The 15,445-nt window shown below is 52.9% G+C and overlaps 2 protein-coding genes across 10 annotated transcripts in view; both read left to right on the plus strand.

Annotated features, from left to right (window-relative positions):
- Positions 1 to 12,475, plus strand: part of KMT2A (lysine methyltransferase 2A) — a 67,325-nt gene extending 54,850 nt beyond the window's left edge. For 2 of the 4 annotated variants that reach the window (XM_059720077.1, XM_059720078.1), the window contains 8 exons: positions 25 to 89; positions 2,484 to 2,654; positions 3,199 to 3,273; positions 4,375 to 4,544; positions 5,031 to 5,143; positions 5,634 to 5,717; positions 6,121 to 6,250; positions 7,353 to 12,475. In XM_059720077.1, coding sequence (XP_059576060.1) covers positions 25 to 89; positions 2,484 to 2,654; positions 3,199 to 3,273; positions 4,375 to 4,544; positions 5,031 to 5,143; positions 5,634 to 5,717; positions 6,121 to 6,250; positions 7,353 to 7,628 — 1,084 coding nt within the window. In that variant the 3' untranslated portion in view covers positions 7,629 to 12,475. Of the gene's footprint in view, positions 1 to 24; positions 90 to 2,483; positions 2,655 to 3,198; positions 3,274 to 4,374; positions 4,545 to 5,030; positions 5,144 to 5,633; positions 5,718 to 5,875; positions 5,938 to 6,120; positions 6,251 to 7,352 lie in introns of all 4 variants that reach the window. The other 2 variants (XR_009458065.1, XM_059720079.1) reach the window with 2 other exon arrangements.
- A 93-nt stretch (positions 12,476 to 12,568) lies between these two features.
- TMEM25 (transmembrane protein 25) lies at positions 12,569 to 15,232 on the plus strand. Of its 6 annotated transcripts, none has more exons than XM_059720110.1 (7): positions 12,574 to 12,684; positions 12,768 to 12,863; positions 12,963 to 13,091; positions 13,187 to 13,217; positions 13,298 to 13,398; positions 13,483 to 13,551; positions 13,654 to 13,822. In XM_059720110.1, exons 1-7 carry the CDS (start codon positions 12,606 to 12,608, stop codon positions 13,725 to 13,727), a joined length of 579 nt encoding a protein of 192 aa, XP_059576093.1. In that variant the 5' UTR covers positions 12,574 to 12,605; the 3' UTR covers positions 13,728 to 13,822. The 6 variants fall into 6 exon arrangements, with proteins under 6 accessions (XP_059576092.1, XP_059576094.1, XP_059576093.1 ...); XM_059720107.1 differs by lacking the exon at positions 13,187 to 13,217 and adding an exon at positions 14,959 to 15,232 and having other exon boundaries at positions 12,584 to 12,684; positions 13,281 to 13,398; positions 13,654 to 14,173; XM_059720109.1 differs by having other exon boundaries at positions 12,569 to 12,684; positions 13,298 to 13,551.
- The last annotated feature ends 213 nt before the right edge of the window (positions 15,233 to 15,445 follow it).

Below are 15,445 nucleotides of genomic sequence, written 5' to 3' on the forward strand. Positions count from 1 at the left end.
CCCTCCTTTTCCTCTTTCCTCAAGGCAAGTGGCAGTCCTTCCGGAATCGCAGTCTGTGCAGAATACAGCGAATGAACAAGAAAATGCAGGTATGTCACATCTTCCAAACGTGCTGTGTTCTGGCAGCCTCTGGTATTGGGTTCCAGGGAGTAGCTTACAGGCTTGACCTCTCTGTAAAGAGCGCTTGAGCTGCTGTTTTATGAGTTTTGGAAGGAGGCATGTTCTGTTCGGAGCAATTAAAACGACGTGTTTGCTAGATGGTAGTAGTTTCTGGAGTGAAACTCCTGTGTACTATGCAGGCTTGAAGCCATGCTTCTTGTGAGGAAAATCTCACAAGTGCAGGAAATGAGAGCTCCAGGACATTTAAAAATTAAAAAAACAAACAAACCCCAAAACACTGATTTGCAGCTATAATCTGCTCATCAACCTGATGCCCATTTACACAGTATGCAATAAAAGCTGGTGGTAAAGCTCTTGTCTCGCCAGCAGCATCTCTCCTTCTGTTTTTATCAGTGGTGACCCTTATCAGAGACCTATAATTTTTTTACTTTTTTAAAAATTCTCATGGATGCTCATAAGAGGCAGTTTGGTAGCTTGTTCCAGTCTTGAGGTCCCTGTGCTGCGATCCTGGAACATTAGTAACTCTTTGTGCTAAGTTTTGCTGGATTCTTAAAATCATAGATTCATAGATGTTAGGGTCGGAAGGGACCTCAATAGATCATCGAGTCCGACCCCCTGCATAAGCAGGAAAGAGTGCTGGGTCTAGATGACCCCAGCTAGATGCTCATCTAACCTCCTCTTGAAGACCCCCAGGGTAGGGGAGAGCACCACCTCCCTTGGGAGCCCGTTCCAGACCTTGGCCACTCGAACTGGGAAGTTCCTCCTAATGTCCAATCTAAATCTGCTCTCTACTAGCTTGTGGCCATTGTTTCTTGTAACCCCCGGGGGCGCCTTGGTGAATAAATCCTCACCAATTCCCTTCTGTGCCCCCGTGATGAACTTAAAGGCAGCCACAAGGTCGCCTCTCAACCTTCTCTTGCGGAGGCTGAAAAGGTCCAGTTTCTCTAGTCTCTCCTCGTAGGGCTTGGTCTGCAGGCCCTTGACCATACGAGTTGCCCTTCGCTGTACCCTCTCCAGGTTATCCGCATCCCTCTTGAAGTGCGGCGCCCAGAATTGCACGCAGTACTCCGACTGCGGTCTGACCAGCGCCCGATAGAGGGGAAGTATCACCTCCTTGGACCTATTCGTCATGCATCTGCTGATGCACGATAAAGTGCCGTTGGCTTTTCTGATGGCTTCGTCACACTGCCGGCTCATGTTCATCTTGGAGTCCACTAGGACTCCGAGATCCCTTTCCACTTCCGTGCCACCCAGCAGGTCATTCCCTAGGCTGTAGGTGTGCTGGACATTTTTCCTCCCTAGGTGCAGCACTTTGCATTTCTCCTTGTTGAACTGCATCCTGTTGTTTTCTGCCCACTTGTCCAGCCTATCCAGGTCTGCCTGCAGCTGTTCCCTGCCCTCCGGCATGTCCACTTCTCCCCATAGCTTTGTGTCATCCGCAAACTTGGACAGAGTACATTTGACTCCCTCGTCCAAGTCGCTGATGAAGACATTAAAGAGTATCGGTCCAAGGACCGAGCCCTGCGGGACCCCACTGCCCACACCCTTCCAGGTCGAGACTGACCCATCCACCACGACTCTCTGGGTGCGACCCTCCAGCCAATTCGCCACCCAGCGGACTGTGCAGTCATCCAAGTCACAGCCTCTTAACTTGTTCACCAGTGTGGGGTGGGATACCGTATCGAAGGCCTTCCTGAAGTCTAAGTATACGACATCCACCCCTCCTCCTGTGTCCAGGCGTTTTGTAACCTGGTCATAGAAAGAGACTAGACTGGTCAGGCACGATCTGCCCACCACAAACCCGTGCTGGTTTCCCCTCAGCATAATTTGTCCTGCCGGGCTCTCGCAAACGTGAGCCTTGATAATTTTTTCAAAGACTTTGCCAAGGATGGAGGTGAGACTGACTGGCCTATACTTGCCCGGGTCCTCCTTCCTCCCCTTCTTGAAAATGGGGACCACGTTGGCCCTTTTCCAGTCCTCCGGGACTTGGCCCGTGCGCCACGAGCGTTCGAATATTCCCGCCAGTGGCTCTGCAATGACGTCGGCCAGTGCCTTCAGCACCCTCGGATGGAGCCCATCCGGGCCTGCCGACTTAAAGGCATCCAGTTCTTCCAAGTGCCTCTGCACCATCTCAGGGTCTACGCGTGGCAGTCTGGCGCCTTGCTGCTGCCTCTCCACAACCCCAGTGAGAGACTTGTCGTGCCCCTCGCTTAGGAACGCTGAGGCAAAGAATTATCAGCTCAAGCCAGTGAAAAACTCCCTTCACCCTGAGGGTATTCTTTCATCTGTGGTGGGAGACCAACTGAAAAGTTATTCCGTCCACCTGGATCTTCACACTGGCCTGCCTGCTTATTTTTTTTCAGGTTCCAAAAATCTTGAGGAAGAGGAAGGTACTTTCAGCTCCCCGCTTATTGTTTTGCTGCAGCAGGAGCAAAAGAGGAAAGAGAGCCTTGGTGAGAAGAAGCCAAAGAAAGGGCTGGTTTTTGAGATCTCGAGTGATGATGGCTTTCAGATCTGCGCGGAAAGCTTTGAAGGTGAGGACGGCGGCTATTGTTTGCAGCTCTGAGTTTTCATTGCAAAGGTAAACATATATATTTTGAGAAACAGAGATCTCTGCGTGGAGCTGTGGAGCAGGACCCTTAATGCCGGAGTGCCTTGTTTAGTTTAAATTCGTTGACCAATGGTGTTGGTATCTTCAGGATGGAACAAAACAAGTGATTAACAGGGATCTGGCTTTATGGCCTCCGGGTACTGTTCTGAAAAATCATAAGAACATCTGAGTTGCATTTGCACCAGACACTTATTGTTGCAGAGGGTGGAAGCTGTTAAGTGCAAGAGCAGTGAGCTCATGGCCTTTCATTGCAATTTCCTCTATATTTGTCAGTGGGCTTAAGCACACCACTGCAGGAGAGTCCCGCTAGATGCTCTTATGTGCTGCCTCTGCACATCCATCCTGCAGACAGCTGTGTGACTGAGTGAGGAGGCAAAGTCGAGAGGCACAGCAAGGCACCTGTTCCAGGCTCCCCGGCTAAATGTGCATCTTCTCTTACTATCTTGTCTTTTATTCTGTCATCACAGATGCCTGGAAATCGCTGATTGACAAAGTTCAGGAAGCTCGTTCCAATGCCCGGCTGAAGCAGCTGTCATTTGCAGGTAACACCTGAGTGCTTATGCAATTCCTTCTTTGCAAACCAGGGTATTGTAAGAACAGAACAAACACAATCTTGAGAGGATGTTGAAATGACATGTTTTCAGAAGAAAAAAGGCTGGTGGCAAGGAAAGAGCTTACTTCAGGTGGAGAAACGCACCTTCGTCAGCAAATATTGATTTAAGCAGGGACAGCTCCTCAAGGTTTGTGTAAATAAGAGATCCAGTGTATCTGCAGCAAAAGTTACGTTTGCGAGAAGGATGGGGTCACCGACTTGGGCTGGTATTTATACTGCTGCTGATGCCCTCGCCTCTTTGCTGGTAAGAATGTAGTGGGTTTTGTTGGTGACACATGGAACAAGCTACTCCATGCTGAGAGGGACAGGCTTGTGGTCCAAATCTTAGGCAATCTCATTCCCTTTTAAAGAAGATGCATACATAGGAAAATTAAACTCTTTCTCCTAATAGACGGTGACTGGCCAAATTGGGTAATCGTGGTCTTTTCCTTCGGTGCATTGTTTCCAAAAGCAGTGCTTATTTAGGTGTATTGTGCGACTTTGGTCCAAAGTTGTTTAACACAGCAGAGAGACGTTTCCTCTCTGGAGATGTGCCAGTGTAACAGTGAAGTGTACAAGAGAGATGCTCAAAGCTACCTTTTAATAAGGCCTGGTGTATTTTCTTATTTAAAGAGGGAGAGGTAGATAGCAGGGTCAGTCTGAAGTCGGGCAGAATTCAGGGTAGACTAACTGAATCAGAGACACATAAGCTTTTGTGAGCAAGAGGTGACTGTCAGATGCTGTGAAAGGATATGCAAGGAGCAGGCTATCCAATAGTGTGTGATTTCTTGAAGACTGCTTATACTCCTGGAATAGGAGTTGGCATTCTGACCAGTAATCGTGTACAAAATCCACCCTCGTGGAGTTTCAGCAGTATCCTGAGGATATTTCTTGCTTCTTCGACTGAAACGAGAGGTTTTTTAGTTTTTATTAGAACTTGTTAACCAAGTGGCAGGAGTTAAATCTAGTTTGTCCACTAGTCTGTACCAGGCTGCTGGATTTTCCAAGCGGCCTTGGTTTCTTAGCCCTTCTCCTTTGTTCCTCTCTCTAGGTGTGAACGGTCTGAGAATGCTGGGGATTATCCACGATGCTGTTGTGTTCCTGATTGAGCAGCTCTACGGAGCAAAGCACTGCCACAACTACAAGTTTAGGTTTCACAAACCGGAGGAAGCCAATGAACCCCCGCTGAACCCACATGGCTCTGCTAGGGCTGAAGTCCACCTGAGGCAAGTGTGGGCTTTGCGCTGGGCAGGGTTTGCTAAATCCACTGCCTGGGTTGAGAGGGACTTTTCCTGGCAAATGGTAAGGCGTACGCTATATTTCCAACACACTGTAAGCTTTCAGCAAAAAGTAACCAATCTTAGCACCTTCCAAATGTAAGATGAATGGCGCGTCTTCCCAGATGCGTGCGCCGCTCTCTTGCCCAGTCCGTTGGCCTGGCTTTGCCAGGCAGCAGTAGACTAAAATTAGCAGAGTGGCCTAGCTTGCCACCCAGTCATCCCTGGCAAATGATGTAACGGTTGCGTTGCTGCCTTACAAAGCTTCAGGCAGCGCAGGGTTGAGCACTCATTGAGAACAAGTCTTCAAGCAGGCTAGGAGAGAGAGAGAATAATAAGCAGGCGTAGCTCTTGCAGCAGCCACGACTACCAAAATGCTGTTGAAATTGGGTTTTGAGTTACTTATTCGAATGCTTCTTGCTCCTTGAACCTTAGGAAGTCTGCCTTTGACATGTTCAATTTCCTGGCTTCTAAACACCGGCAGCCACCAGAGTACAACCCCAACGATGAGGAAGAGGAAGAGGTACAGCTGAAGTCAGCCCGGTAAGCAGAAGGTTTTACGACTCCCAAGAGGAAGGAGGCACAAGAGCTGGATAAAAAAACCAGATCTCTTGATCTTATCTATTGCACCTTCTAGAGTGATATCACAACTTAAAATCTGCAGAGCACTAGAAAATAAGCTGTAGGAGAATTGTTCATTAGCAAGGGAACTGACTATCAAGGATGACCCAAAAGGCAAGTTCTTCAACTTCCATTTCTATGCAACTACAGATTGTTTTGAGCAGAACTTTGGAAGAAAAGTTGAATACATTTTTTAGGACAGAGAAATAGAAGTAAGGAGTTGTCTGAGATAAGGGGCTAATTACATACAGCATGCAAAGTGTAAAGAACACGGTACTAATCCTGGCTGCTTTTTCAGAGCACTTTGGTTTGCAGTGTCATGATGATGAAATGTTAATGTTTTTTAAACTATGCCAACTAACACTTGGCTCTTAAATAAAGGTGATCGCTTAGTTGAGCCTCTTTATTCTAGGAGGGCAACTAGTATGGACCTGCCAATGCCCATGCGGTTCCGGCACTTGAAGAAAACCTCCAAGGAGGCAGTCGGTGTCTACAGGTATGGTGCTTTCAGCCTGGTGCTTTCAGCCAGGGCCTCTGTCACAGGGGTGCAAAATTCAAAAAAAGAAAAAAAGAAACCGTCCTAAAATCTGCCTAGAATACTGGGGGGGGAAGGAGGTTTTTCCTTCTTCCTTCTTCTCTTCCCTCTGTTTTCAGGTCAAAAATCTTTGAACAGCTGCTCCTTAGTACAAAGCACTTGTTCCCTCCAGCACACTGTGGTAATAGCTCAGGCATTTATTCTGTGGGTGGGTGGGAAACCTGATAATGTTCTGGGTAGTATTGTATAATAGCAACAGGGTGAGGAGGTTGAATCCTTGGTCCCTTTTAATGAGGAGCACTAAAGTGTTCCTGACTTTAAACTGACAAATAGGATCAAGCTTCATTGCTGTTTCTTTTGCCAGGTCTCCCATCCATGGACGGGGCCTGTTCTGCAAAAGGAACATCGATGCAGGTGAGATGGTGATTGAATATTCAGGCAATGTCATTCGTTCCATCCTCACTGACAAACGAGAGAAGTACTATGACAGTAAGGTGAGTTATGGGCTTTCATAGGCATTTTTAAAAGGCACAATAAACTCCCATTACCCCTGTTGTGAGTCGGAGGAAGCGCACCGAGGGGGAAACTGATGATTAAAGCCTTTAATGGGGATCATGAAACTAAAGCCTTGTATAATTGTGACACGTGCATACACCAAGTTTGTGGAGTCCTAGAGGTCCCTGTCTTCACGGAAGTATTCCTTGCGGCACTCTGTAGGGTGAGGGAGCGTAGACAGAGAGATGAAAGCAGAGGAGTTAAACTCTCTCCCCAAGGGCACAGAGGGTTTTGGTGCCATAGCCAGGATCAGAATCGGTAGAGTTTCTGGCTGCTCTTTCTGTGTTTGCCACTAGATGATGATGAATTTTGCCACGTAAATTGTAGACACCAAACAAAATAGTATTCTGGTGTCCGCTTTGGAGAAAGTCCAAAAACGTAAATGCTCCTTGCTTGGCTGTTTCTCCTGTGTGAAGCAGTAGTTCTTTTCTTGAAGCCTCTTTCTTATCAGTCTTGCCGGAGAATTTTAGGAAAGGAACGCTAAAGCTAATGTAGTGGTAGGGAAGGGGAAGGGTGCACATTTGTGAACCTCAGGTGCTTTTTGATGGAGCTCAGACATGGTTCTGGTGACTTCAAAACGAGCTGCTTCCAATGCAGACTAGCATGATTAACTCTGGGAGGCGTTTGCAGAGGCTGGGCCCGAATCCTTGCCGGACCTTGTCCGCGAACATCGATGTCTGTGGATGCAAGGGTGGGGTGAAAGCAGTGCAGGCTTCCAGAGATGTAGGAACTGCAGACGACTGCTTGGAGTTCCCGTTTTCCAAAGGGATTCCCAGATTTTTTCCAGCACTTCCTTGCCTTCCTCCAAGGGGTTAGGAAATACCTCAGCCTGCATCAAAAGCACAGATTATTGAGAGGACACGGGAATGAAATGACGTAGACAAGTGTCTTAGAGACAAGGTAGCTGCTAGCATCCAGAGGGGATTGTGGCCCCGCAGAGACCTGGATGCTAGACGGCTGGCTGTCACGACAGGAGCAGCGTCCAAGCAGGGAATTGGGCTCTTGGCTCCCGCGAGCTCTAATTGCCTCTCTCTCCTCTAGGGGATTGGCTGTTACATGTTCCGTATTGACGACTCTGAGGTGGTAGATGCCACCATGCACGGGAATGCAGCCCGCTTTATCAACCACTCATGTGAGCCCAACTGCTACTCCCGGGTCATCAACATTGATGGCCAGAAACACATCGTCATCTTCGCCATGCGCAAAATCTACCGTGGGGAGGAGCTCACTTACGACTACAAATTCCCCATCGAGGACGCCAGCAACAAACTGCTCTGTAACTGCGGCGCCAAGAAGTGCAGGAAGTTTTTAAACTAGAACTTTTGTGAGCTGCAAGCGAGCCCTGAAGGGCCTGGGGTGAACCAAAGCTACGATGCATCCCTTCCCCGGTCTTTGCAAGGGAAGGGGGGACAGAGACCAGAATGAAGATGGACTGGGCTCGGGGACCTAAGTGGTGGCTGTGCTTCTCTGTCGGAGTCCACATCTTCATGTCTCACATGCGCACACTTACCTTTATGAAAGACACGGGCGATCGGAGAAGATCCTCAGTAGGATTGTGTTGCTTTTCCCAATGCCCTTTTTCTCCCTCCAGCATTTGTTTGTTTGGCTGAGATTAGCGAGTGGGAGAGGGAAGGAAGTAGAGGAATGGAAACGGGCCCAGAGCCAGGTGCAGACAGGGGTCTCTGGTCTAGTCTCGGCTCAGCACGATGAGTCTGCTGGGAACAGGAATGTGGAGTTTTCGGTTTCCTTTGCTTGCTGTGTCATAAGTTTAGAAGAGGGAAAAAAAAAGCACAGGATTTGGCTGGGCTTTTCTCCTAGGCAGAGACTGTCCCACCAGCCAGCTCCGGTACAGTCTTCTGAGTGTCTGTTGTTCCTTCTGCTATGCATCTCCAAAACACTATTGTTGAGCTGGCTGGGACCTGCCTGGTGCGGCGCGGGTGGCCCCGCGCATCGCTTTGGCTTGGGCTGTTCTCTCTTGTGGCCCAGGAAGACTGTGGGGACAGGACAAATGGCAGCAGCTGGTGGGTGAACCGAAAAGAATTTCCCTCTGAAATTCCTGCGCTTGTATAAGAGAGTCCTGGCTGCCGAGAGGGGAGGGCAGGGCTCGTGCTAACTCGTTACCCAGCGGCTTGTCTGCTCGGGGTTTCCAGTGCAGACTGTAGACCTCTGAGGAAAGGCTCTTCTCACGTGAGCAACACCCCCGGCCCCTTCCCCACATCCCTGCTTTCAGAAATGGGCACTCTCCCCCCTGAAGGAGCTGAAGGCTCTTCTAGTTGCACTGAAATGCTAGAGGCCCACCGCGTGCCCCGGGCTAGCCCAGGAGGCAGAAACCTGTGGGCAGCGGAGGATAACTGGCTGCTGTTCTGCGTTGGGAGCAGTTCTGGTAGCGCTCCAGGACAGGCTGTGGGAAGAGCAGGTGCAGAGGCTTCAGCAGGAGAAGCTCTGATCAGATGACTTAACTAACATGGTAGGATACAAATTGGGCAAATGAGCGATTTCTCTAGACACCTTCCTCTGAACCGTTTCTAGGATACAGTTACTTCATTCTCCCCCGTCAGACATAAGAATAAGCACCCAAACCCAGCGTAAGCGCTCGCTAGAAATGCAAAGACAAACACTAACCACTTCCAACAAATACTTCTGTTAAGGCTCAGCTGTTTAGGAGACAAGTTTGTCGCTGCCACAATTTAAATCCTTTTACTGAAACTGAAATAGCAAACCCACTTCTGAGAGCAAAACTGAATGACACTATTGTCCTGGTCTAAGCAGCATAACCCTATCCTGTTTGGGTCTGCTCCACGCCTTCAAAAGAATTAAAATAAAAAAAAAAATCCCCAGACCTGCTAAATTAAGTCATTGGATTTTACTGTTCTGTTTACAGTTGAGTATTTAAGATTTTATAAATGTAAATATATTTTGTATATTTTTCTATGAGAAGCACTTCATAGGGAGAAGCACTTATGATGAGGCTATTTTTAAACAGTGGTATTATCCTAATTTAAGAGAATCGGTTTTTAATGATTTTTTTATTTTCATAGGACGATTATAGGAAATATCTGGGTGGACACAGTCTGATCCTTCAGAGAGGGGGTACTTTTTTGATTTTTATCTGACTTTTAATCTTGTTCTGCCTTGTTGACTTAAGTAACTGTTTCCTGGAAGCAGTGGCTGGACCTTAATCATATGTAGACTTGTTGAGGTGGGGACAGAGGGAAGAACTGCCCTACTTGGGATGAATTAGACTTTTTGGAAGTTTTTTGGTACAGTTCTCCCATCCCCTGAGCAGAAGGCGGTGTGATTCTGCCTGCCACGTGGCAGTGCCCTGCCCTAGACGAGGAGGAAGGGGAAGGGCGTAATCCTCAGTGTCTTCACGTGCTCCATCCTTTTGGGTCAGGACTCAGAACGATGAATTAACTCCGCAGGAAATGTGAATTTCCTAGCCTGCTCTGTCTGCTTGGATCTTGCAGAACGGACAGCTCTTGTCGGTTCTGCCGAGATGCTGGCTGAGCGCGAGCGGTCTCTGCGGCTCCGGCGGGGCTGCTGCTGCTGCTTAGCCTCCGGAGTGCGATGAGTAGCAGGGAAGGTCCAGCCTCCCGTCACTCACCACGCTGTCCTGAGAGGAGCTGCACTGAGGAGAGGTTTGGAGTGGGTTTTCCTGTTAGGAAAATTTCCAGCTCTCCGACCACGAAACCGCGGTCCTGTGGAAACGTAGTGAAGCAGTAGCACCCCAGCCCTCGGCCTCGCTTTTGTTCTGGGTTAGCTGCGGTCTGGGACTCGGGCTCATGCACGCGCTGGGCCCAGAGCGCCCGTGTCGTGGAAATGAGCGCTTTCCCTTTGTGACGTGCCTGCTCCAGCCGGTCCCGTGGGCAGGCGCCTGCTGTTCGCTGGGTTAGCAGAGTCGGAGGCTGCTGTGCCTGTGGAAGGTGGCCAGCACTGATTGATAACTCCTTAAGGCTCGCTGCTTAGCACTCCTGACCTGTGCCATCCAACCCCAAAGACCTCTGCCTCTGACGTGAGAAGGAACGGCGGCACTCGGAAGGGTCGGGAATGGCTGGTTCCCTTTGTTTATTGCACTGTGTGATTAGTTTGTAAACCTTTTCAAAGGAGAAATCAAATCAAAGCTGCGTTGGCTATCGAGACGATTTGATGCACTGACGGTTTGGGCACGCGCGCACGCGCGCAGAGGCCCGGAAGCTTGTCTGGGGAAGTCTCGGCCCTGTGTCCGCAGACGCTGCTCTCGATGGCGGTGCGCGGGGATGGCCCCGACGCGGGGTACGCCCACAGATTTTCCATTTCAAAGTAGTTCAGTCCAGTCTCGTTCTCTCTCCTTCTCCCTCCGCTGTTTCCCTTGGTCTGGCAGAGTGAGAGGCAGTTCCTGTAGCTGACCAAAATCCCATTCTCGTCTCCTGCCAAACTTCTGTTCAGCTCCCAGATCGGCAAACCAGTCCTCACCAGAAACCCATGCTGAGAGGGAGCTCGAATTGGGAAACACTCTGCCCCCAGCCCCTCTGAATTAGGAAGGGGAAAACCAAGTGAAGGAGCAAATGGGAGCGATGAGATGCCACCCGAGTGCCCCTGAGAACCAGACCCCAGGAATTTCCTCTGCTGTGAGGGTGGATGGAGCAGCCGGATCCGGTGGAGATCTGGCTCACTGAATGCTTTGCTGCTATACCTGTTGTGGCTGCCGTTCCCCGGGAGCCGCTGTGGCCAGTGAAACTGTCTGTAAACCAGAGAAGCTGAATTGTGCTACCTGCAGGCTGGGCTGGCGTCCCCTGGGCTCCCCCTCCACTGTTGCTCACCAGCTTGTCTAGCGCGGAGGTGTTTGTTCACGTAGGATTTGAAACGCCAGCAGGAAGGTGGGCAGGAGCCTTGGCAGCTAGCATTTGTTCCCAGCGATTCGTGTCAGCTGAGCGCCCCGACCCTGCCCTGCTCAGCTAACAGTGAGCACAGTGCAGCTTCCCAATATATGAATGTATATTTTATAAGGACTGACATAGATCACGATATCTGAAAATACTAAAAGTCGAACTTTAAGGCGTTTATTTTTATTTGTACAAACCAAGTTTTTTTTAAAGGAAAAGCGGGTCATTGCAAAGGGCTGGGTATAATCTTTTCTCCTTTTCTTTTTGTTTTTTTTTTCCTTTGGATTTTTGTTTCATTTGAAAGCAATACCAGGTTCTTCAGCGAGATGGTCTTTGTGCAGAATCATGCCATTCAGATCCATACTACTGGTCCATACTCAACACACCTGCAAGTTTTTTTTTAATGACTATAAATATGATATATATAGGAACTAATATAGTAATGCACCGTGTAATGAAGCCTAGTTCAGTATCGGTCCATGGCTTTTAATTCTCTTAACACTATAGATAAGGATTGTGTTACAGTTGCTAACAAAGGCAGGAAAGAAATCAAGCCGTGGACTTCCGGGCCGGCGGCTCGCGTGGCACCGGTGCCCGGCGCTGCGGGCGGAGGGAGCGCTCCCGGCCGCAGCTGGGCGCGCGGGCACGGCTCCCGGAGCTCCCCGGCCTGAGGCCGTTCCTGCCCGTCAGTGTTACCAGTCAGTACTTGTACAACTCGGGCTTCTTCTTTTCTTTTTTCCTTTCTCTTTCTTTTTGGGTTATGAATGTTGGGGTTCCACCTGCATATAGGGAAAAATGTGCTCTGTGCTTTCCTGGTATCTTTTTAACAAGGTACCGTAGCTTTGTCTATCAACCAAGAACTATACTTGTGGTGTTTCTTTGATTAAACTTAACAGTCTCTTTAGTAAATACAGGTAGGTGAATAATTGTTTCAAAAGTAAAATAAAAGCTCTACAACGGCAAGGTTATGTTCTAGAGATACATTTCTTGACAACGTATCATGTATAACGAAGCTTTTGATTTCTTTTTTTTTTTCCTTGTGTTCTTCCAAGAGTCTGGTTTTAAAAACAAAAAAACAAAAACAGGAGGAAACGCGTCTCAAGTGCATCAGTGTTAGCTCCCTGCCAGGGACGAAGGAAATACTTTAATCGTGAGAAATGCTGAACGCTCGCGAGAGACTGAATGTAAAAACCCGTGTACATAGTTGTAAAAACAAAAGGAGTTTTTAAACATGTTTATTTTCTATGCACTTTTTTTTATTTAAGTGATAGTTTAATTAATAAACATGTCAAGTTTATGGCTGCCCCGCCTGCCTGCCTGTGCCTTGCCTGGGCGGGGGGCGGCGCGGGCGGGGCGGGGCGGGGCTCGGGCTCGCTCCCGGCGCGGCGCGGCGCGGCGCAGTGCGGGGCGGGCGGAGGCGGCGGCGGCGCCCATGGAGGCGGCGGGGAGCGGGAGCGGGGTCGGCGGCGGCCCCGGGCTGGGGCTGGGGCTGCCCCGGGCGCGGCGCGCAGGTAGGGGCCGGGGGCGGGCGGGCGGGCGGGCGCTGCAGACCAGCCTGGGGGCGCCGCCCCGCCTGAGCCCGCTCCGCCCGCAGCGCCCGCGCCGCCCTGCTCCGCGCCGCCGCCGTCCCCCGCCGCCAACCTCTCGTGGGCCCGCAACGCCTCCGCGGCCGCGCCGCCGCCCGGGGCAGGTAGAGGGGCCGGGGCGGGGCCGGGGCCGGGCGGGGAGGGGAGCGGGGCTGGGGCCGGGGCCGGGCTGGCCGCCCCGCGCTGAGCCGGGCCCCGCGCAGGCCTGCTGGACGCGCGCGTGGAGCTGCCGCTCGTGGCCGTGGTGGCGGCCGGCGGCCTGGCCCTGGGCGCCGTGCTGTGTCTCAGCTGCGTGGTGGGCGCGCTGTGCCGCCGGGCCGGGCGGCCGCCAGGTGAGACAGCCCGCCCCGCTGCCCCGGCCCCCCCCCCCCCCCGGGCCCGCTCCGCCCGCCCGCCCTGAGCCGCCCCCACTCCTCTCGCTCCCCAGGGCCGGCGGCGCCCGGGACGTGGCCTCCGAGGTAAGCGCGGGCCGCAGGCGGGCGGGGGCCGGGTCGGGGCAGACGGGCAGCGGTTCCCTCCAGCCTCTGCCCTGCCGCAGCGACTGCGCCGAGCTGAAAGCGCGCCGCCTGCCCCGGGACTGCGCCTCGCTGCCCTCCGACCTGCAGCTCCGCGACCTGGCGCCAAGCCCACCGCACCGAGGTGCGTCCCTGGGACGGCCTGCCCTCCCCCGGCCCTGCCAGGCCCCGAGGAGTCCCCGCTCCTCACCTCCTCGTCCACCAACAGCCTCACAGGGACAGGCGCAGGACAGCACGCCGCTGGAGCCAGAGGGCAACCTGGTCCTGACCAGCCTGGGTAGGTGCCTGGGCCGCGGGGGGAGCCGGGGCACCCGCGGGTGCAAGGTAAGCACTGGTGGGGCGAGGGGGAGCCTGCCCTGGAGGCTTTGTTGCCTTCCAGGTCTCATCCGGTTGCCAATGGCCGGGCACCTCTACAAGGTTTCCAGCATGAGCAGCGACGAGATCTGGCTGTGAGCCTACGGTGCGACGCCAGGGGGTCCGGATTTGCCCTCTCCTGGGATCGATGCTGCAGGTCGCCCGGGACCAGTTCCCAGATCCAGGGAGGTGGGATGGGCGGGTGGCAGCACCGGAGCCTCCTACAGCACCAGGTTTCCTCTGACCGGGGTCCTGAGCCCCTCCCTGCACCTCGCATGGACAAGTCTGCTGGGTTCAGCTACTGCCCGTCCTGCCTGCTGGGCCAGGGGCAGTTCTGGGAGCGGGGCCAGCCTGTGCTCCCAGCCACAGCCACGGCTTGGGAAAGGGCCAGGGGAGCAGGAGCGACGTGTGCATGCAGCAGCCTCGGCTGCGAGCAGGTGGGTCTCCGCTGTCTCTGGAGAGAGCCAAGTCGTGTTGACCAGCTGCGGAGGGCGAAGGAGAAGGATCACTCTAGCCCCCCAGACTGCTGGGGCAGGAGGACACAGGTTAGGGCCCTGTCCTGGGGGGGCACATGGGCTGGGGGCAGGCTTCCAACCTGGTTCTGGACACGGGTCCAGCCTGGTGCCTGGGCCCTGGAGCTCAGAGTCTGACCCTTCCTGCGACTGGGACTCAGGCTCCAGGGCCCAGGGTGGACTCATCATCGGGGGGGCTCTTGGCAGCATGGGTCTGTCTCGGGCAGGCATCATGCTGGGGGCCAGGGCCCAGAGGAGCTGCGGGGCCCGGGGCCGTTGCATGCTGTAACCCCAGTGTGGTTGTTGCCGGAGTTCTGGGTAAGTCCAGCTCTCGCTCTGCTCGGCGGGAGGCTGAAACAGCGAGAGCCACCCCTGATGCTCCCTGCCTGCACCTACCCTGGCGCTGGGGTGGGACAGCTGCCAGGGGCTGTCCAGGCACCTGGCAGACGGCCCCTGCGAGAAGCGCACGGTGCAGGGAGACGACGCCTGCAAGAGGAGCTTTGCTGGAGGAATGACCCATAGGAGGAGCTTTGTACCGGGTGTTTTGGGGAGATAGATCCCTTCTGTGCCCTCAGCTCCACCGGGTAGCTCTGAGCGTGCTGGAGGCACCCCCCAGGCCCAGATATTGCAGCATGCGAGGGCACTGGTGGAGACACCAGCAGACCCTTGCTGCCCTCTGCAGCAGCCCCGCAGGGCTGAGCTGTTGCTCTGGGCCTGAGCTGCTGAGCTGTCCATCCTGTGCTGCGCGTCTTGCTTGTGGCCTTGCCGCCCCCTCACCCTGCGATTGCGCATCTGGAAAGACCCGTTCTTTCCTGCAGGATTCTTCAGCCATTCGCGACCTTCCTCATGTCCACATCAGCCCAGGGCCCTGGCACGGCTGGCCAAGCAGCAGGACCAAGGAGACATGGCCATTGCGGCCGACCCGCCACTGGGTGGTTCATTAAGCTATGCAGCCTGTTCCCTGAGTTGCTTCACGCAGCTGCCCCCTTAGCTGAGGCATGTGCCTGTGTAACATCCGCATTTCCTTGCACCAGCCTGTGCCAGGCTGGGGCTGGAAGTTGTTCTGACAGCAATAAACCAGACTGCAGTGTGGCGCAGCTCCGGGCCGGTTCTTTCTCCCTCTTGCTGTTCAATCGTCTCCTTTACAAAGTGCAGCAGGACCCTGGGCCCAATCTGCTGGAGTGGGTGCAAATCAACCAGGAGTACCTGCTCTGGCTCTGCAGCACATGCCCGTGTCTGCTGAGACTGGAGACGGGGCACGTCACCTGACACCACAGGCAGGAACCAAGCAGTACGCAGGCTCAA

The sequence above is a fragment of the Alligator mississippiensis genome, chromosome 16 (genome assembly GCF_030867095.1).
Source record: "Alligator mississippiensis isolate rAllMis1 chromosome 16, rAllMis1, whole genome shotgun sequence".
Classification (NCBI taxonomy): Eukaryota; Metazoa; Chordata; order Crocodylia; family Alligatoridae; genus Alligator; species Alligator mississippiensis.

Bases quoted from the DNA above. Each gene is read 5' to 3' on its own strand.
- TMEM25 (XM_059720106.1), top strand. From the start codon at position 12,606: ATGGAGGCGGCGGGGAGCGGGAGCGGGGTCGGCGGCGGCCCCGGGCTG. The intron at 13,552-13,653 runs GTAGGTGCCTGG...GTTGCCTTCCAG, and splicing joins CCTGGTCCTGACCAGCCTGG to GTCTCATCCGGTTGCCAATG. The intron at 14,174-14,958 runs GTTAGGGCCCTG...TCTTTCCTGCAG, and splicing joins GCTGGGGCAGGAGGACACAG to GATTCTTCAGCCATTCGCGA.